Source organism: Rhincodon typus, chromosome 37, assembly GCF_021869965.1.
Source record: "Rhincodon typus isolate 14 chromosome 37, sRhiTyp1.1, whole genome shotgun sequence".
NCBI lineage: Eukaryota > Metazoa > Chordata > Chondrichthyes > Orectolobiformes > Rhincodontidae > Rhincodon > Rhincodon typus.
This window is the reverse complement of record NC_063368.1, coordinates 15,687,938-15,710,967: the sequence shown is the minus strand read 5'-3', so window position 1 is coordinate 15,710,967 and position 23,030 is coordinate 15,687,938. Positions and strand designations below refer to the sequence as shown.

Genomic DNA, 23,030 nt, shown 5'->3' with positions numbered 1-23,030 from the left:
AACCCCCTTCCCCTCCCCCTTTTCTGATGAAGGGTCTAGGCCCGAAACGTCAGCCTCTCTGCTCCTATGATGCTGCTTGGCCTGCTGTGTTCATCCAGCCCTGCATCTTGTTGTCTCGGATTCTCCAGCATCTGCAGTTCCTACTATCTCATGACGTAGATGGTAGTGGTTTATTTTGATCCAGATATTGTTCATTGAGCTCTCCTGGAACCATAATTTTTAATTACTTTTCTAAATTCCTCATTCCACATCATTCTATTTAATCATGATGAATGGTCTGTCTCTGTGGAACTTACTGAAATGTAAACCTATATTGCCTCAATAATTCTTGATCATTTCAGACTCAGAGCTTATAAAAGTATTTGAAATAGTGCAGGGAAAAGCCTGATACTACTTTTGATTATCTGGCAGCACTTGATTGTATTGTTTTAATCAAAGGGCCAGAGTTCAGTAGCTGCAGCAGCATTGAAAGGACGTAGGTATAATCTTCTGAGTTTATAGTACTCCCTATCTCAAATGCAATGGGAAGTAAATAGCAAAGGTTGCATAATCAGAAATGGTTTCAACAATGTCTGCTTAAAATTCCTTTTTACCCAACTCTTCTCATTGGATTTTATGTAAATCTTGGCTCTCAGGTCTAACTGCATCAATGGAAGCTCTGAGCTCAAAAGAAGATAGTGTTCCTGAATTAAATGTTCTCATGGTTGGTGCTGGTGATAGTCGACATCTCTTAACAACTATTTCCCGAACTCATCGCTGGCCACGGAGAAAGATTAATGTAAGAATGAGGGGAGTGCAGAATTTTTAAATATGTTAAAATGTTTTCTTCTTTCCTCCCCTGAAGTGTTGATTCTACTGAAATCTCAGACAGTGGATGTTGACTACTTGGTCAGTGTGTGTCATAAGGCTATTCAACTTAAGAAGCTGAGGTGACCTTACGTCCATTTATGTCTGCACTTTTTGCTAATTTGTTCTCAATTGTCACTAATAAGAACACAGGTCATTATTTTCTCTCCCAAGTGACTGAAACCACTGCAATTAATATGGGAGAATTACAACTAATGGCCAGTTTTCCCTGTTGTGGTCTCATTTCTTACTGGACAGCCACAATAGTCATGGAGAGGTTTTGAGCTCAGCATCTCTTATGGCTGAAGGATACAAACTTAATAACAATGTATAAATAACCATAAATGAACAACTATTGGCTAGTTACAGCCACAGACCCCAATAGATCAATCTTTTCATTTAATGTGGCTGTTTTTAAAACAATCAGCTGATGGTATAGTCTTATATGATGATCAACATGTTCTGTATCTATTTATATATTTTACAATCATATTTCATATTGGTTAACATTTTTATATTCTTTGTTTTGCTAGTTCTACATTGTTGAGAATAATTTGGAACTTATAGGTCGACATCTTCTTTTTCTTACCATTGCTTTGGAACCTCCAGAACAGATGGGTTTACAAGGTAAGGCTTTATTCACTGCCTGAGAGTAAACTAAAACAAACTACCATCTAATTCAGTTGTAATGGTGCTTTCTTTCATTTTAATTTTTTCCAGCAACTGAGTCTTGAATGTTTTTTCCCTTTGCTGATTTTACAGAAAAGTGTGAACTCCTGCTTGAGTTGTTTGGGAATAGTCTAATACGGAATCAGACTGCAACCTACCTGCAGGAGAAAGCTAACCTCTTCATCCACTACATAACAGATCTTGACTTCCTTCACAAGAAACTACCAATGACTGACATGTCTGGCCTGAAGGTAGAAAGCTCATATAGTTGCTCGTAATTTTCTCTCACATATCCAAGCCCCTCCCAAAGCCATGCTATTTACTTATGGAGGACAACACTTCTTTAAATGTTATGACACAGTTGCAGTTTATTTTCCATTGGAAGTTATTCATTGATATCTCATGGATCAATAACAATATTAATTTTTTTAAAATTCTCATTTCACCTTACTGTTACTAAAAACATGATAAATAACATTTTTATTTCTTTATTAACTCATGGGATGTGGGAATTTCTGACTAGGCCAGCATTTAATGCCCATTTCCAGTTGCCTTTGAGAAGATGGTGGTGACCTACCTTCTTGAACTACTGTCTCTGCAACCTCTTGAAATGTGAGCCTCCCATTATGTTGCATTGATAAACTTTAATCAGTTTGGTTATTTGAGCTAATTTGTCTTTTTTCATATTTTCTACGGACAATATTTGAAGGAGTGAACATATGTGGAAATCAGATTGTGTTGTACATGAATTTAGATGTACAACTGTTTTCTGAAGAGATTTTCCAAATCACTTTAGCCATTCCAATAAAAATAAATCTGGAGATAGTACTATTTACTTTTCCTCTCATTCACCTCTTTTCCAAGCCTATGGAGGTTGACTTCATTGTAAATATATTTATTTCCCTCTATTCTCTTAGCAATTGTCTCTGTTCCACTATTGTATACAGGTTGATACCACTGTTAATTTATTCATCCATCCTCCTCTGTCTGGCTGTGAGCTTTCTGTCAGATTATTTTTCAGATTATTCCCATAGCTAGTGTTCCAAGGTTCTTGTAAAAATTTGCAATTTAAACCTCATAATTAAAGTTTTTGTTCACACTAAGTGAATAAGTTAGGTTGCTCTCTCCAGTAATACCAATTCTCTTTAGCATCAAAGTTATGTCCTTTGGATTCAACCCAAGCTTGAACATTATGCATAAGGAAGATTGCATCATAAGTCATCTGGGATTCACTGGTTGCATGCTACCATGGCTTACAGCTCACATGCTAAATGAATCTTTGGATAACATCTTTGAAGTTTGATACTCTGATGGATAAGCTGTTTAACAAGAGTTCTTTGAAATAAATGAAATTTCTGTAAGAATTTGATTTTCAATTTTAGGATTCTTTCTTGTACCTTTGCAGTTTAAAGAGCGAGATCAGTTGGAAGCAATTTTTAAATTCTGGAGGAATCCTGATCAAAAGATCTTTCAGATCAATCGGATGTGGGATATGCGAAACAGGCAATACTTGGGCAACCGATATGACTCTAAGATCGGTGTCTATGATTGGGACTTGCATATGAAATTGTATGAGCGAGGGGTAAGTATTCAAGTTCATGGGTGGGTGATGCACCACTTCAATATGTGCCCTAATTGTCATGCATTAAAACCAACTAAGATATTTTGTGCTCAGAAGACACAGAATTTTCTCATTCACTATAATAAATTTCTCACGTTTAAGACATGGATCTAATTCAAATTTCAGTATGTTATAAACAGGAACTTGAGCTTCAGCTGATTATTTTGGCAATCCGGCATTATCATGTTCTGAATAAATTAACATGTTAAAAGCTTTTTCGGTGGTTGGTGTAAATACTGCATCACTGTAAGCCTACTGATTTGTATATCAGTTTGCATTTGAACAATCATAGTGATGGTATTGACAGTTTAGGACACGTGGAAAGCAGGAAAATCAGTTTGTTGGAAACTTTGCAGCGCAGATTGAGACATTGGGCCACACAAAACTGAGACATTGCAGGGCCACATTAGGAGGGAGTGAAATGAAAATGATTATTTACATTTTCCATTGAACATTTGAACCTAGGAAAGTTTCAAATGGGAAATATTGATGCACAAAGTATGTGTAGAACTAAGATTTTTAACATATTACCAATCAACCTCCTTTTATGTTTCACTGAGAAACCAAGACCAATTGTAATCTTCAGATGAGGCAGCATTAGAAGCTGGGGAATAATTTATTCAGGACACAGACACAGAAACAGTCTCTTTTTTCAAATAGTTGATTTTATTCTTATCTTTATATTTCCATTGTAAAATTCCTATATGTGGCTGACCTTGCAGAAAGTTTTCATTCCACAGGTTTTTGTTTTGCTGTACCAGAAATGAACCATAAAATGCTGTTGTTGTATTGTCTATATTACAATATATTAATAATTTCGTCCTGTTATAGGCTCGTGTAATAAACAATCGACAGTACTATCAATGGAGAGATAAAGGCTTGGCATTTGAAGTTCGTGAAGGGCTGTATGATGTTCCAAACAAATCACTGGCTTCTGGGCTGCTAATGAATTACGTACGTCACTATAAGTCACATATCTGCATTGTAAAATTAATACAATTTTGAAGATAGACTTGGGTAGAAAGCAAAAACGCATACATGTAACTTTTACATGAGGAGCTAGCTTTTTATAGGTATTTGCAAGGAAGCAATGATCTTATAGCATTACCATGTGTTTTAAACAATAAAGATAACAAATTAGTTTTATTGACCTGTAAAAGTTGGGTCAGGAGTGCTGGCCGGGAAAGCTCCCAAAGTACTTACTTTAATGTCATCACATTTTCCACTCATTTCATGTCACAAACACTTGAATGAAGGTATCAGATGTTCTAATTTTCTTCCACTTCATTTACTCAATAGAAATGTACGTATCGGTTGAGTTTTGGAAGGGGCAGATGAGGAAATGTACCCATCATGAAGGAAGGAAAAAGATTTTGTTTGGAATTGACTGTATAATTTTTCTCAGGCAAGGGGCTGGGTGAATAGAAAAGGTGATGTTAAGGATCTTACAAAAAGAGACGCAAAGATGGTGGGGGCCACAGACAGTGAAACCATAAAACGAAAAAGACAAGACCAATGGAAAGAAAGGCTCATTGAAAGTGGTAATAAAACTGACACCATAAACAGAATATAAGCATACTAAGATAGCCATGGGGAGACTAATACGAAGAGAAAAGACAAAATTAAAGACTAGGAAAAAAGCAAAGATATAGTGACAGGAAGTATCAGCACCACTAGCAGAAATTAATTTCTGTAAACTCCTCAAGAATATTGCATTCTCTTTTTACAGAAAGGTGAGAAAGTTCCTGCCCGTGGCTACTGGGGAGATATTGTCACAAGCCCATATATCGCATTTGGAATTGAAACTGAAGAGCAATCCTTTCTAAAGACAGCAAATGGTGTCCATGTAAAGGTGACAAATCAAATCATTCTACTTTACTGCCATTGTGATAAGCTTTTCATTTTAGCAATCCCATTACAGCATGAAGGAACTTGATACCTACGTGATATGTAAGTGTTTAGAAATCCTGCTCCTGGAGTTGCACTGAAAAGAAAGCAAGTTTCAATTCCGGCACACCTGTCTGACATTTGTTCCCTAGGAGCCAACATGTCCCTCTACCTACCGTGAATGCCAGACTAAGGGCATGTTTATGCCACAGGCCCATGCCCAATAGAAACTGAGATGTCACTGAATTTCAGTTACCTAGTGTCCCAAGTGATTTCTGTATATATCAAACTTCTAAATACAACATGCATTTTCTAAAATAAACAAATAAAAGCTGAGAAAATAATTTGAGTGGCTGTCTAAAATCCCCGAGTGAATATGGAATGTTGTACCTGAAGAATGTTGAGGGAACTTTAGGCAGCAACATTTCAAAGGGAGAGGTGCAATTCAAAAAATTGAACTGTGATCTCCACTGACTCCAGACATGACATGAATCAGAAGCAAGGCAGTTCTAGGTAGAAGACGTATTTGTGTTTTACCCTTTCAAGAAAAAACAAGAAAGGGATTTTAAAATCCAAGTACAACTCCTGATCCCTATGTCCTAGGAAGCAAGAGCTACCTTGCGGTTCCACTGTACTAAAGAATGCTATGAAGGGACACAGCTCAGAACTCTCACTAGATACCCTCTCGAGTGTAGGTAAAAAGAGAACAAGTGCTCAGTAAATCCTGGTTAAATGAAATTGGACAAACTCCTTCATCTGACTGTAGAAACAACTATTCAACTGCCAAAGTCATCTGTACCAGAATCACACACCTTAACACAGAACATAGACATAGAAGATAGAACAGTACAGCACAGTGCAGGCCCTGCGGCCCGCGATGTTGTGCCGACCTATTATCCTACTAAGATCAGTCTACCCTGCATACCCTACATTTTACTATCCTCCACGCACCTATCCAAGAGTCGCTTAGAAGTCTCTAAAGTATCTGACTCCGCTACCACTGCCGGCAGCGCATTCCACACGCCCACCACTCTCTGTGTGAAGAACCTACCTCTGACATCTCCCCTATACCTTCCTCCAATCACCTTAAAATTATGCCCCCTTGTAATAGTCATTTCCGCCCTGGGAAAACGTCTCTGACTATCCACTCTATCTATGTCTCTCATCATCCTGTACACCTCTATCAACTCACCTCTCTTCCTTCTTCGCTCAAACGAGAAAAGCCATAGCTCCCTCAACCTTTCCTCATAAGACCTGCCCTCCAGTCCAGGCAGCATCCTGGTAAATCTCCTCTGCACCCTCTCTAAAGCTTCCACATCTTTCCTATAATGAGGTGACCAGAACTGAACACAATATTCCAAGTGTGGTCTAACCAGAGTTTTATAGAGCTGCAGCATAACCTCACGGTTCTTAAACTCAATTCCCCTGCCAATGAAAGCCAACACACCATATGCCTTCTTTACAACCCTATCAACTTGGGTGGCAACTTTGAGGGATCTATGGATGTGGACCCCAAGATATCTCTGTTCCTCCACACTGCCGAGAATCCTGCCATTAACCCTGTACTCTGCATTCAAATTCGACCTTCCAAAATGAATTACTTCACACTTTTCTGGGTTGAATTCAATCTGCCACTTCTTTGCCCAGCTCTGCATCTTGTCAGTGTCCTGTTGCAACCTACAACAGCCCTCCACACTGTCCAGAACTCCACCAACTTTCGTGTCATTGGCAAACTTGCTAACCCACCCTTCCACTTCCTCATCCAAGTCATTTATAAAGATCACAAAGAGCAGAGGTCCCAGAACAGATCCCTGCGGAACACCACTGGTCACCGAGCTCCAGGCTGAATACTTTCCATCTACTACCACCCTCTGTCTTCTATTGGACAGCCAGTTTTGTATCCAGAGAGCTAAATTTCCCTGAATCCCATGCCCCCTTACTTTCTGAATGAGCCTACCATGTGGAACCTTATCAAATGCCTTGCTAAAATCCACATACACCACATCCATTGCTCTACCTTCATCAATGTGTTTTGTCATATCCTCAAAGAATTCAATAAGGCTTGTGAGGCATGACCTGCCCCTCACAAAGCCATGCTGACTATTTCTAATCAAACTGTGCTTTTCCAAATAATCATAAACACTATCTCTCAGAATCCTCTCCAATAATTTGCCCACCACAGAAATAAGACTGACCGATCTACAATTTCCAGGATTATCCCAAACAGCTGCAAGATTTCTCAAATCAAAAAGACAAATCAAAGTCAGATTCATATAATCTTTTTATACATTTATACTTTGGGCTCATCTCTCATTTCTGTTCCGTGTACATGTCTGTCACATTTCATTATTAGTTGCTCATACCTTAGTTGATAATAAACCGAATCTTAACTCAAAAAAACTGGTTAAATTGGCTCCTTTTAAAATATAAGTACATTTAAGCGAGGCAAAATATCCGTGAGGCAAGGAATCCTTTTTAAATTAGCATTGTTGCAACCAACCAAGGTGGGGGGGTTGAATAAAGAAAGGTACACAGTTCTTTCGTCCTCACCCGGGATCATGATGAATTGGGGATCCTTGCCTGGGACTAGTCATAACACTAGTATCAAGATAATAACTGCTCATGGCACATCTCCATTTGTGCATAATTATATCATTTGTATATAATAATGGCAATACATTTTTTAAAAAGATCATATTTCTGCTCTGTAGACAGCACAGGATATCTCTCAATATAACATAACAGCCTTGCTCCATGAGCTAGTTGCTAAGGAGAAATATGCACTGCCAACAGAAAAGGCCACCTTGAGTGAGATTACAGAAGAGGAAGGCGAGACAGAGAATGACTCTTCTAACATAAAAAATGAATCGACTCATACACATCAACATCCAGAGATTGTGACGGAGGAAGGAACAGTGAAGCAAAGCAATGATTTGGATGACACAGACTCTAGTGGAGGCCATTGTGCAGCTGAATATGGTATGGTTTACAGCAGAGCTCAGCAACAAAACCTAGAACATTAATCCTGTGGTTTGTTCATAATTGTTAATAATTAACAATTATAAGTTAACAATGGTTAATAATTACATATGTCATAAAATTAACTTATCTTTGATTTATACAAGTTGCATATTGAAGAGGTTAAATGAAGGTACGGTTGACTTCCATTATATATCTCTGGGTTAGTTCAAGACATCAGTAGAGTAACAGTGCCAAAAACTTGTTTTACTCCCATAACTTATTTCAGACTTCATGGTGCAAGATTGTAGGTTCAAGAAGGCACTTCCATAGTGTAAATTCACATCAAACTTACCTTGTTTTCACAATCTTTGCATAATTTGTTTGTTTTTGTGATTAGTTCAACTATGGTTCTGATAGCATCTGTAGTTTCTATTTGTTCACTTGACGAGATGTAAGAAAATTCCAGTTCCTCAACTTTTTTTTTTCTTCCCTCAGATTATCTCCCCTTGCCTGATGTGAAGATTCATTTTCTACCAATGAACTGTGTAACAGAGCTTCATAAGAAGAACAATTACTGTGAGAGGTTTAATGTGATCTACTTTTCCTGCAGGTAAACTGGAGACTACGGGCCAGAGTTTTGCTCTTGGGACAGGCATTATATAGCACACACAGGAAATTTTCTCACTTGGTACACTTATCACCTTTTAAAAAGGGATTCCCACGCCATATCTTTCATTCTGAGAAGCAAGCTCAGAGGCAGCCATTGAGGTGGAGGAGTACCATGGCAGCTGGGTTAGAAAGCCAGCCTTGCTTCTCTGAGAAATTTGTGTAAAAGGCTGTCAGACCCTCTAGCCCTCACCTCACCCCCTGGTTCCACATTTCCACAATATTTTCATGCCTTCGCCATGCCATTATGTGCTTCTATGCCTTCGAGGGAGATGGCAACATAGTGGCAATGTCATTTGAAGAGGAATCCAGAACTCTAAATTAATGGTGCTTAATGGGAGGTCGGTTCAAATCCCACCATAGCAGGTGGTGAAATTTGATTCACTGAAAAACTGGAAGAAAAAATGTGGTCTAATGGCAACCATGTCACACTGTTTATGGGTAACCATCTATTAATGCCATTTAGGGAAAGTCATCTGCCATCCTTACATGATCTGGCCTACAGCAATGTGGTTGACTCTTAACTGCCTTCTGTGTAATTAAGGGTGGGCAATAAATGCTGACGTAGACACCAATGCCCATCCCATGATTGAATTTTTAAAAATCCCATGTCACCTCCATACACCTTCATTTCCAAGTCTTCTCTGTAGTCACTCACCCAGTGTCCACTATTGACAGATCCCAGGAATGAAGGGGGGAGTGAGAAGAAAACAGTCTAAGAGAGCTTTCAATCATATATATTTGATACTGGAAATAAACTCTCATTCACATTTACTCACCACGTCAGAAGTGTCTAATCTTTTAATGGCCCCTCAAAACTGTCAACCAAAATGTGTACTCAGCTACCTGCTGAGATAATTGATTTGGGAGTTTTTGAAACTCAGCCAAGCATTCACAATGAATTCACAAAGAGCCAGGTGGAACAGAGGAACCTAGGAGTACAAGTACATAGTTTATTGAAAGCGGCGTCACAGGGTGGTGAAGAAGGCATTTAGCATGCTGGCCTTCATCATTCGAGACATTGAGTATAGGAATTGGGACATTATGTTACAGTTATATAAGTCATTGGTGAGACTGCACTTGGCGTATTGTGTACAGTTTTGGTCACCCTGTTATAGGAAAAAGACATAGTTAAACTGGAAAGTGTGCAAAAAAGATATACAAGGATGTTGCTTGGACAGTAGGCCTGAGTTATAGGGAGATGTTGGCCAGGATGGGACTTTATTCCTTGGAATGTAAGAGAACGTAGGGTGACCTTATTGAGGTGTATAAAATGATGAGGGGCAGAGAAAGGATGAATGCATATAGTCTTTTTCCCAGGGAATTGACAACTAGAGGAGATAGGTTTAAGGTGAGAGGGGAAAGGTTTAAGGAGCTGAAGGGCAACTTCTTCATGCAGAGAGTGGTGCGTATATGGAACGGACTGCGTACAATAGCAACATTTAAAAAACATTTGGATAGGTACATAGATAGGAAGGGTTTATAGGGATATGGACCAAATGCGAGCAATTGGAACTGGCTGAGTTGGGCCTGATTCCATGCTGTATTTCTCTATGACTCTCTAACAGTCTTTGGGAAATGTCAACAATGAAGTCTATTGAAACTGCAGAATGGGATAGTATTTTTTTTTCCTAAGGTACTGCAGATGGCCTGCCAATAAATGTTGTCCCAAGAATGTTTTTTTTTCACTCCAACAGATGCACCCATGATTTTGTTTTTCATTTTTAATGGGCGGAGGATTGAAATCACTTCAAATCATTACACTTAAACTGATCCTGTCCACCAATGAAGACCATTTATGCCACCTCCATAAAATCATCATTTCATCACTGTGGGATAAAGACTTGGGATCAGTAGAATAGAGTCTAATGGAATTCAGCATTAATTTCAAATGGCTAAGTGGCCATAGGTTTCCTACCTGTGTGATTACTCAACCCTTGCCTTTGTAAACAGAAATAGAATCTCTACACCTTGTTATCTCAGATTCTCCAGCATCTGCAGTTCCTACTATCTCTGGAATCTGTTGGAAATGGGATTACTATATCTGGGTTCTGCCCACCATCTTTAAAGACTTCCTGTGTCTGATACTTTGAGTTTTGTTTCTCTGTATGTGTATGTTGTAAGTAATTATTTCAACAGCTCAACTCCATTAGTGCATATTTTTGCAAACATTCTGATTTCCTCTTGTGAGCCTTTTTTTTTCCTACATTCTTCCCTGACACTTCATGTGGAATCTATTCCCTTTTACTGTCTTATGATTTTGCATTTTCATGATCCCAGCCTCCCACCACAACCCCACATTTACTATGGCTAGCTCACCTAGCCTGCACATTTTCGGACTGTGGGAGGAAACCTGAGCACCTGGCAGAAACCCATGCAGATACGGGGAGAACTTGCAAACTCCACACAGACAGCCACCCAAGGTTGAACTCAAACCTGGGTCGTTTCTGCTGCGAGGCAGCAATACTAGCTACTGAACCTTTGCGCTGCCTGCATTATCTTAAGCTTCCCATTGATATTCTACTTCCTCTTATTGTTTTATTTAGATCATGCAATGTGGTATCACTGGCTAAGCTATCCCTAATTGGCCAGAGGGCAGTTAAGAGTCAACCACAGTCTGGAGTCACATGCAGGCCAGACCAGGTGGTAGTGAACCACATGGGGTTTTATGACAATTGCTTTTAACTTCGTTTAAAAAAAAAGTGCAGATTAAAATTCCATCATCTGCCATGAGGGAATTTGAACCCATATCCCCAGAACATTAGCCTGGAGCTCTGGATACTAGTCAAGTGGCATTACCACCATATCACCATTCATTCATACTATTACTTGTAATTTGTCTCTTTCTGTACCTTTCAATAATCTTTTTCTAAAATTTTCCTCCTCAGTATGCTTCACCATTTAAAACCAGAGTTGAGGCAGATTGCTGCACCACGAGCAACTCTAATTGTGGAATTAACAAAGTAAGTTTTTTGTGGCTTCTGATATTTTCCTTAAATAGTCCTTACTCTGGTCATTGACAAGATTTTTAATCATTTTCCACTGCCTTGCAATGCTTTGGTACCTTTCAAATGAAGAATTGGTGGCCACCATTCCAGGACAGGGATGAGCATTTTTTTTCTTTCCAAGGGTTTTGCGACTCTGGAACTCTCTGCCTGAGAAGGCAATGGAGCCAGGGTGATTCAATACTTTTAATGCAGAGGTGGATAGATTCTTGTTATGCAGGGAAAACAAGGATTATTGGGGGTAAATGGAAATGTGGAGTTCAAAACACAACCAGTTCATCCATATTCTTATCGAATAGCGAAGCAGGCCCAAGGGGCCGAATGTTTCCTTCTCTTGTTTGTAGTATTACATATGACCCATGCAGAAACCCATCATTTCTTTGAGGGTCTGAACATATATTGTGTATTTGCTTGCCCAATGTATGAGGCATTACATCTACCCATGCTGAGACTCCATTTGCACAAGCATAGGTACAGATCAACAGAATCAAAGTTTAATAAACTGAAGGACTGCGTGAATGTAAACAGCCAAAATTAAGCTGTCAGATATGCTTCTGCTCATTCAGCAAGAATCACTCTATTGCAGTACTGGTGTCAAAGGTTACTTGCAGCAGCTACTAAAGCTCCATGCTTCCAAGTGCTGGAATATTCAATTGGTTTTGCTAAATATCCATGCTGTAAAATCAGGTGAATATTGTAAATACATCCATACTGTACAATGAGTTGCATTTCAAACAAAGTTGCTCATGATGAGCTACAGGTATCCAACTGACTGACCCTTAGTTGGGGCCTAGAATAAATAACTCAGGCAAAAAAAGTTTGCAGTGAACCACCACCGAACCAATGTAAATGTTAGACTTACCCTGTACATTATAAGTATGGGATTAACAAATACTGTTTCTCAACAATTTTTATGAAGACTTTGAAACATTCCTACTGTACAGGAGCAAGTTCCTGCCTCTGTTACTGTGACTTGCTTTGCTTGGAAGAGAGATGTGGAAAGGTTTAAAATTAAGTGTCACATTTTTGTTTCACCAGGTTTATGCTAGATCTGCGCAAGGAACTAATGACCAAGTTTGTCAGCCGTGCAATGGAAATGGCAAAGGAGGCAGGCTTTATGCCTTTTGGGAACATAGATGATGAGAAAGACTTGTTTGCACGTTTTGAATTAAAGGATGGTCCATATCTTTGATTTAGCCAATGTGAGGCAGCGATTAGCTGAGCAAAACAGAAGTAACAAACATCTCTTATCACATACTGATTTGTCCTAATGCTTTTAAAAATGGAGATGATAGTGGAACATTCTAAAAGGTGCACATCAGATTTTAACACTTGAACTTCATTGTAAAACAATCAGCTGAATGAATTATCAATTCAAGCTTGTGATGCTGTGATGGGAAATTATTGTTTACTACAATTTCTGACAGTGACCGTACAGTCTGAGTTGAAGGTTTCCTGGTTTTTCCATTGAAGTTGACTAAAATTCTTTGGGACTAAATCAGGTAATTGACCCAAGAAATGAATAAGCCCAACATCGGGGACATCCACCTGCCTTCAGGTTTCATCTTTATTTTACGCCCCAACCTTATTTTCTAATTAATTTCTCTATCTCTCCTGCTTTTTGTCTTTGATCGTTGCCCTGTGAGTTTCTCTTGGAATGTCTTGCTGAACATGAGGAGAGCAGAGAAATGCAACTTATTGCTCTAAGAATGTGGTATCTCCATTCTGTACGGCCTACTGTCTACTGCTAAATATGATCGGAAGTATTGCCACAATCCATGTATCCCCTCAGACTCCTGGGGGCAAAATGGCTGGTTTGCAATACAAAGTGATGCCAACAAGGTGGGTTCAATGCCTGCACTGGCTGAGGTTACCACAAAGGATTCTCCTTCTCAACCTCTCCTCTCACCTGAGGCGTGGTGATCCTCAGGTTAAACCACCGCCAGTTGTCTCTCTATAATGAGAGAGCAACCCAATGTCCTCTGGGATAATGGTGACTCTAACTTACCCTTCAGAATCCTATTAGTTTATTGTTTTCCTTTCTTAGTTTCTTAGCACCTTTATTTAAAGCAAAATAGGCTTTACAAAAGTGTTGGTACTCAGTGGCATAAAGTTTTTACTGTTTTGAAAGGTTGACAGGTTTCTTCATTTATTTAAGGTTTATACAGGATGAGCTGACCAGACAGCAGAAATTCAATGTCATCACTTTCTCAGAGTAGTCGGAGTGAAAACTATATTCATGTGTTGTTACATGGGTGTAATCATTCAGCCTTTATATTTATGTTTCCTCTTGTGAGCATTGAAGTTGATTCTCCTACTTACTAATCAGCTAAAATCTGTACTGTGCCTTGATCATATCTCCAATGTGTCTCAAAGGAGAAACAGAGCAAAAGGAGATTTAGAGAAGTGTCTGAAGACATAGTCAAAGTTTTCTTTTGGGAAGGTTTTGGAGGATAAATAAAGTGCAAACCTCAGAGACAGGGAACTAGACAGTAGGACTAAGATGGTTGAAGGCTCTGTCACTGATTGGTAAGTAAATGGGGAGTTTCAATGCGGTTTGTTGGGAAGTATGTACTAGTGGTAAGCCATTATGGTCAAGAAAGATCTTAAAAGAAACATCCCTTCAGTGGAGAAGAATGGAGACAATATGAACTTTCAGTGAAGGGTTAATGTGGAGGATACTACATTAGGTGGCCATTCTATATCTCTCTCAGTTACCTTTTGTATTGATGGAAGTGGAGGTGCCGGTGTTGGACTGGGGTGGACAAGGTAGAAGTCACATGACACCAGGTTATAGTCCAACAGGTTTATTTGAAATCACAAGCTTTTGGAGTGGTGCCCCTATGTCAGGTGAAGTGCGACTTCTGACCTTTGTATTGAAGTCAGTTGAAAGTGAAAATTGGGCAATGTGATTGAGCTATGTGTTTAACAATTGGCCAATCCAACATTGACTGTTGCCAAAAGATTACATTACCCCACTGTGGTTTACAAATATGGTCTAAGATAATTGCATTCACTGTTGGATTACACCTGAATCATATCATATGAACTTAGCTTGGTAGCGTCACTGTCTGTCTGACAGGAGAAATTTCAGCTGCATTGTTAGCCATTTTAACTTTCACCATTCCATATCAGGTGGACCATGCTGTAACATCACTGAAGCAAATCAGTGGACATAGCTGGGGCAATATTGTTTATGAATATTTATACTACTCATTGTTTTGTGTTCTTTATAGTTTCCTCTATGGAGCAGCATCCAGATGTGGCATGCAGCGTGGTAAATAGAGACAGAGGACAGGGTTGCTTCCATCTGTACTTAGGAAAATAAACTCTGTGTAATATTTTAACATGTACATTGAGTTCCATTCACTAGCCTCCTATTGCAAATCTGATTTTTTTTCTGAATGGTTGATTGCAACTAAGACAGTCAGCACTTTTCAAAATTAAATTTTAAATGTTGCAGTGAAGATGCACTGAGTTTTTTTTAACCTTTCATTTTAAGGAGAGGAGAAAGTCAGATAAAGCATTAAGAAGAAAATGAAAAGGGAATATTAAGGGTTGAAGACAGGTGAACCAAAGTGGATAGCTTTTTTAAGGTGCTAGAACTGCAGTGGGCTGCATTGTCATGGCAGAGGGGGCGGGAATGTCACTAGACTAACAATCCAGAAGCCCAAGCTACTGTTCTGGGGACATGGGATGAATTCCACCAGATGCTGAAAGTTTTATTCAATAATACTGGGCATTAGAAACTGGCCAAATGGCAACCATGTAACTATTATCATAAAAAACCCATCTGCTTCGGGACAGAAATCTGTCGTCCTTACCAGGTCTGGCCTACATTTGATGCCAAGCCCTGAGCAATGTGGTTGACTCTTAGCTGTTCTCTGGGTACATGCCACTAAGTTGTAGCAAAACTGCTATAAAACTGAATAAAAGGCAGACCAACTACCGGCTTCTACCTAGGCACCGGAAACAACTACATCAACCAACGAGAAAAAGTACACGACCTCAGCGTCACCCATCCACCAATCACAGATGAGTTTGTCCATGACAGCATCAGCTGAATTGACCACTGCAGCTTACACAATTTTTGAACAGATCCAACATCTGAACAGTGGGTACCCACAAGGTGCTATGGCTCATCAGCAGAGTTGTGCTGAACCAGAATTAGTAAATTCTTGGCCTGGTATATTCTCCACTCTACCATTGTAATCAAAGCAGGAGATCAACCTTAGTTCAATGAAGAGTGCAGGAGTGCATGCCAGGAGCAGGCACACCTACAATGAATAAAAGCAAAATACTGCAAATGCTTGAAATATGAAATAAAAGCAGAAAATGCATCCATGGGGAGTGTAACAACATTTTGAGTCCAGTGACACTTCTGAATATAGACAAAAAACAATACGGTACAGGAGCAGGCCCTTCAGCCCTCCAAGTCTTCACCAACATACTTTGCCCTTCTATACTAAAACTGTCTTCACTTACAAAATCCATATCCCTCTATTCCCTCTCTATTCATGTATTCGTCCAGGTGTTTCTTGAATGCTGCCATTGTGTCTGCTTCCACCAGCTCCTCTGGCAGCGTGTTCCAGGCACTCACCACCCTTTGCGTGAAAAACGTGCCTCGCCCATCTCTTTTCACCACCCACACCCCTGAACCTTGAACCTGTGTTCCCTAGTAATTGGCCTCTCCAGCCTGGGAAAAATCCTCATACTTTTCACTCTATCCATGCCATCAATAGACAGTTGAGCCCTAATTCACAACTCATCAGTAGGAGTAGGAGCCTGCATCTTGTCTGTAAATTGCAGTGAGTTTCGGAATTACAGCTCTCACTCAATGGAAAATGCGCTAAATAATTTTGCCGCAAGGAAGCGCTGCCCACTCATTGCTTTCTTTCTTGCTTATTGCCACTGCACATGTTCGCCTGAAAATATACTAAAGCTGAAGATCAGTATAAATGCATCTTCAGAACTGGCTGAACCCGTAATGCATACAGCGGGGTAGGACTTTGCAATTCCCCACCACCAAAATTAAAATTTAAAGAGTCTGACAATAAGTGCAATTTGATAAAATAAAAGCAAAATGTGCCGTGAGAATATTTGTAACCTCCCCACCTCTTCCAGGGAACACAATGAGGCTACCTTGGTAATATCTCCACTGCAAGAGGAAGAATACAGTTTCTTTGTCGAGTGAATTCTCGCTACAAATTCGAAACTACATGGCTCACTCTAATCTCCAATGCACTGGATTTTACAAAATAAGTAGTTGGGAAAGCTGAAGGCAGCAAAAAGGCACCAAATGTCAAAAGAAACCAAATTCTAAACGCATGCAGTATAATAATTTAGCAACTAGGTTTAATCCGAAGCAATCAGAAATTGAAAGCGATTCGGGAGACTTCCATGTTTTTAAACTCGATCTAAAATGAAAGCGTGTTATCAGTAGTGGCGCTAAATGGGAGATATTAGAGGCTTCCTGGACCAGAATGTATTACCACACTGTACCTTTTAGTGGTGCTGCTGTACATCATTGCTCTGTTATAATGACAGTGTTGTTACATTAAGTTCGATATTAGAGATTGCCTGTAGCCTGAATATTTAGCATGTGGTCTGCGAATGACTTGTTAAACTAAACCCATCAAGATGATTGATCCCTCTGTTCCTCTACCAGGAGGAACATTGAACAGGTGAAGGGACATAATGGGGAGGGTTTTACCTAACCAGTAAACATTGGCCACGCTGTCTGACGGGCCACAAGGAGCACTTGGGACCTCAAGAGCATTCTGCAAAGATAGATATATTGTGGAGGTGCCATGTTGGACTGGGGTGGACAAAGTCAGAAGTCACAGGAGTGTGTGAAATGAACTTCCTGAGGAAATGGTGGATGCACGTACAGTTATGATGTTTAAAAAACATTTAGATAAGTACATGAATAGAAAATGTTTGGAGGGATATGGGCCAAGTGTAGGCAAGTGGGACTAGTTTAGTTTGGGATTATGGCCGGCAATGACTGGTTGGACTGAGGGGTCTGTTTCTGTGCTGTATGACTCTATAATTTTCCAAAGATCCTTGGATTCTGGAGAAGTACTAGAGGATTGGAAATGTGCCAATATGAGACCCCTAATCAAAAAGAGATGGAATCAAAAAGTGGGTAACTATAGGCCAATTAGCCTAACGTCTATTGTTGGAAAATGTATTGGAATTCAATTATTAAGGGAATAATAGCACATTTGTCAAAACATAATCATATAAGCAGAGTCAGCATGGATTCATGAAAGCTTGTAGAAACAGAGTTGTACAACGCAGAAACCAACCCTTCAGTCTGACTCATCCATGCCAACCAGATATCCTACATTAACCTAGTCCCATTTGTCAGCAGTAGGCCCATGTCCCTCTAAACCCTTCCTATTCATATTCCCATTCAGATGCCTTGTAAATGTTGTAATTGTACCAGCCTCCACCATCTCCTCTGGCAGTTCATTCCAGACATGCACCACCCTCTGGGTGAAAAAATTGCCCTTCAGGTCCTTTTAAATCTTTCCCCTCTCACCTTAAACTTATGCCCTCTAGCTTTGGACTCTCCAACCGTGGGTAAAAGACCTTGGCTATTCACCCTATCCATGCCCCTTATGATTTTAGAAACCTCTATAAGGTCACCCCTCAGCCTCCAATGCTCCAGGAAAAATAGCCCCAGACTATTCAGCCTCTCCCTATAGCTCAAACCCTTCAATCTGGCAATATCCTTTTAAATCTTTTATGAATCCTTTCAAGTTTAACAAAATTCTTCATATAGCAAGGAGACCAGTATTCCAAAAATGGCGTAAATTGTACAGTGTCCTGTATAGCCGCAACATGACCTCCCAACACCTATACTCAATGCAATAACCAATAAAGGCAAGAATTCCAAATGCCTTCTTCACTACCCTGTCTACCTGCGACTCCACTTTCAGGGAGTTATGAACCGGCACTCCAAGGTCTCTTTGTTCGGCAACACTCCCCAGGACCTGACCATTAAGCATATAAGTCCTGCCCTGATTTGCTCTACCAAAATGTAGCACCTCACATTTATCTAAATTAAACTCCATCTGCCACTCCTTCTACAGAGAGAAATTCTAGACACCATACTTTAGCAAGGACAAAGGCTTAACGTGTTGACTGAAGTTAACCAATAAGATGGGTCCAGTGGATCACCATGGAGGCTCCCTGAAGCAGATGGACTGGATGTGAGATGATAGAGGTGTTTAAAAATGATGAAAGATTACGATATTTTCAATGTCTGAAGGGCTGATGAACAGAGAGCACAGATTTAAGTGATTGTCAAAAAAACTAGGAGCAGCATGAGGTAAATCTTTTTTACACAAGTTAATGGTTATTGTTTAGAATGGACTGCTTAATAGGATGATGCATGCAAGTTCAATCACAGCCTTCCAAGGGAAATTGGATAAATAGAAGAAAAAAAGTTTCAAGAGAATGAAGCAAGAACAGAGGAGTTATTTTCATAAAATGTATCTTCACATACATACCTTTTTACTCCCTCTTCGAGGAATGGAGGATTCCCAAGTTGATTATTCATCCTTAAACTGCAGCATGAATAAAGGCAAAATACTGCGGACGCTGGAAATTGGAAACAAACACTGGAGAAATTCAATACCCCCATTCTGTCTGCAGGAATGACCCTGACCTTCCATTTGCTCACTATTTCAGTAAGCCACCTTAATCTCATGCAACCATTTCTGTCCTGGGCCTGCTACAATGTTCCAATGAAGCATAACGCAAGGTCGTGGAACAACACCAGATTTTCTTTCTGCTTAGGCCTTGTGGTCTCAACATTGAATTCAGTAACTTTAATTATCCATTTTTCTTACATTCCCTTCCCCACTACTTGCTTCACAACGGTGTCATGCATCTTTTTACTTTGCATTTAGTAACAAGGATTAAATTTCTCCCTTTCACACCTTAATTCACCATCTTTTTCTTTCATTTTCCATTATTAACAACCCCTTTGTCTTTTATATTAAGTCTTCATACCACCTGCCCTCTTTTGCTCCTCCTCTGCCTCTGTCAAAAGTATAAAAGATAACTTATTGTCCAGCACCTTTCAATTCAGAAGAGGAGTCACACCAGGTTTGAAACATTGACTATGTTTTTCTCTCTCCACAGATGTTACTAGACCAACAATATGAATACTCTTTCCATGGCCAACCAGTTTTGGCAGGGTCTTGAGCCCAGAATTTTTAGCTTCGAGGTAGGGGCACTGCAATTGTACCACAAAACCACCAGTCGAGGATTGGAGCAAATTGCTTTCTCTTCAAATGAGCTGGGGCAGACTCATGGGACAAATTGCTGTTCAATGATTCTATAAGAGATTTAGATTTCTGAGCTGCAGCTGTATTTAGGCCATCAAAGTGCCCCTGAATGCGGGAGGGGGAGGAATCTCATCATCATTTGCTGACTTGAATATGCTACATGAATAGGAAGTGTTTAGAGGGATATGGATCAAGTCCTGGCAAATGGGCCTAGACTTTTTTTAAATTCATTCATGGGATGATGGTGTCGCTGCTAGGCAGCATTTATTGCCCATCCCTAATTGCCCAGAAGGCAGTTCAGAGTCAACACATTGCTGTGGGTCTGGAGTCACATGTAGGCCAGACCAGGTAAGGATGGCATATTTCCTTCCCTGAAGGACATTAGTGAACCAGATGGGTTTTTCCAACAATCGACAGTGGATTCACGGTCATCATTAGGTTCTTACTTCCAGATATTTTATTGAATTCAAATTTCACCATCGAACTCGGGTCCCCAGAACATTATCTGGGTCTCTGGATTAACAGTTCGGCGGTAATACCACGAGGCCATCTCCTTGCTGATTAATTTAGGATATCTGGTCGACATAGACAAATCGGACCAAAGGATCGATTTCCGTGCTGTACAACTCCACAACTTCTCAAATCACATGCAAGTGGGTCTTAAACTCTGCTATGATGCCTTTTATAGCCTAACAGCCAGTAAACAATCACAGTCTACGCTTACACATTGACTAACAACAAATGAATGTGTGGCAGACGTCTGCTGAAGCCAATGGAGCCAATACCCCAGCAGGAATTGTGAACTTTAAGGTAGATGAGGTGAAAATTGCACATGTGGGGACATCTACCATGAAACCTGTAGCTGATTTGCACATCAACATGAAGTTAGGTTGACAAGAACATTTAGAACCGACGTCATGCAAGTTTGAACATAAGACAAATGCTCACTCATCGCGAACTTTTCTCACCCATTGCATCTAATCCTTTATAATCCATTGTGTGGTGTTTTGTCCAGTTTCAGCTCGAGTCTGTCAGGCCACATTTAATCCATTTGTTGTCTTATTATAAAAATACCCTGCACCTGTTCAAAATATCCATGATCCAACTCATTGGCCAAAAATAAAACCTTATTGTGTTAACCAAGAAGCAGGGCTGACTCTGTCTTCTTTTAAAGTTGAAACCCCAAAGAGGACTATTTCTATCAGTCCCCTGGGACAGCGATATCATCACATTCAGTTCAAGTTATGACAAGAGGCTTCCTCAATGGGCCATTTAGGTAAATTAATGTGCAGCATCAACCATTGCATTGTCCCAGGTTTATTTCTTGTTCTGTGCTGTGTCCTTTTGGGGTTACAATCAGCCTCAGCACCTCTGGGTTAGGGAGAGGAGAAATCATCACTGCTCACACTATACTTAATTACCATTGCTCAGTCTATATTACTTTCTTGCAGTGCCCACTTGGTACCAGGCTACTGTCACTGTCCCATTCTATGGACATTGCCCAGGATATCTCAAACCCAGCTGCAAATGTGTTCTTGCATTTACAACTGTGCATCTTGACTTCTGCATAAATGCTCCCCTTCATTCTGCCCTTGTGTTTTTTCCGAAGGAGTCACCACAATAGCAAGCTAAAATGGTACAGTTCAATATGCGTCATTGCCATCACACCACCCACAGACATATCTGTCGGTTTAGCAGCATTGAGTCACTTGTGAAAACTTGTTTGTTTAATACCCAGCTGCAGCTTTATTGCCTACTCAGCCCCATATGTTTTCTGCTTAACCTCAATAGTGTTCTCTTTGGAGCAGGTGTTTTGTGCATGTTCAGAGGCAAGCAAGCAGTACCTTTTTGTTACTTAACAAATCTCAGAGGATTTGGACAATAATCTAGGTTGCTATTCCCAGTGCAGCACTGTGTGATTACATAGAGGTTTGGTTAGCTCAGTTGGCTGGATGGCTGGTTTGCAATATAGAGTGATGCCAACAGTGTGGGTTCAATTCCCACACTGGCTGAGGTTGCTACGAAGGACTCTCCTCAACCTCTTCCCCTCACCTCGGGGATGGGTGACCCTCATGTTAAACCACCACCAGTCTTCTCTCTCTAATGACAGAGCAGCCTTACAGTCTGATTAGACTGTACCTTTTACTGAAAGATTGCTGTGCTGTTGGAGGTGTCATCTCCTGAATGAGGTGTTTCACTGAGGGCTGACACACAACTCCCTTCCTAACTTCCTCAGGTGGATGTGAAACAGTTCTACAGCCATTATTAGTCAGTGATGTCCTACAAAACATTCATCTCTCAAAAAGATTTCTCTGAAAACATGAGGTTCTTTGTCTGGGTGCCACTCCGAGGTTACCATGACAGGTTCTCCCGTCTCCCAAGGCACAGTGACTGTCAGGTTAAAATCACTACCAGGTGTCTCTCTTTATAATGAGAGAAGAGCCCAATAATCCAGGAGGACTATGGCAACTTGACCATTTTTAACTTTACCCCAGGGCTTGAGTACAGAAATCAAGTGCCATAATGAGGAGTATCATAGAATCATCATAGAATTTCTTGAGTGTGGAAGCGAGCCATTTGGCCCATCAAGTCCACACTGACCCTCCGAAGAGCATGCCACTCAGACCCACGCCCCCGAACCCCCCCCCCCAATCCTATCCCTGTAATCTAGCATTTCCCATGACTAACCCACCTGGCCTGCATATCCATGGACACTATGGACAATTTAGTATGGCCAATCCATTGTACCTGCACATCTTTGGACTGTGGGAGGAAACCAGAACACCCAGAGGAAATCCACGCAAACACAAGTAGAATATACAAACTCCACACAGATAGTCCCCCAAGGGCAGAATCAAACCTGGGTCGCTGGCACTGCGAGGCTGTAGCAGTACTAACCGCTGAGCCACCGTAGTATCACAAAGTCAGATCGCTTGTTTTTTGGAGATAGTAGGAACTGCAGATGCTGGAGAATCTGAGATAACAAGGTGTAGAGCTGGATGAACACAGCAGGCCAAGCAGCATCAGAGGAGCAGGAAGGCTGACGTTTCAGGCCTAGACCCTTCTTCAGAA

At 40.4% G+C, this 23,030-nt stretch overlaps 1 protein-coding gene across 1 annotated transcript in view; it reads left to right on the top strand.

Annotated features, from left to right (window-relative positions):
* LOC109913114 (dynein axonemal assembly factor 3) overlaps positions 1-14,858 on the top strand; it is a 22,220-nt gene extending 7,362 nt beyond the window's left edge. Inside the window, exons 2-11 of the mRNA XM_048617371.1 lie at positions 636-778; positions 1,380-1,473; positions 1,609-1,766; positions 2,921-3,097; positions 3,968-4,090; positions 4,866-4,988; positions 7,735-8,002; positions 8,480-8,594; positions 11,539-11,613; positions 12,694-14,858. Of these exons, the coding sequence (XP_048473328.1) occupies positions 636-778; positions 1,380-1,473; positions 1,609-1,766; positions 2,921-3,097; positions 3,968-4,090; positions 4,866-4,988; positions 7,735-8,002; positions 8,480-8,594; positions 11,539-11,613; positions 12,694-12,847 (1,430 nt within the window). The 3' untranslated portion in view covers positions 12,848-14,858. The remainder of the gene's footprint in view (positions 1-635; positions 779-1,379; positions 1,474-1,608; positions 1,767-2,920; positions 3,098-3,967; positions 4,091-4,865; positions 4,989-7,734; positions 8,003-8,479; positions 8,595-11,538; positions 11,614-12,693) is intronic.
* The last annotated feature ends 8,172 nt before the right edge of the window (positions 14,859-23,030 follow it).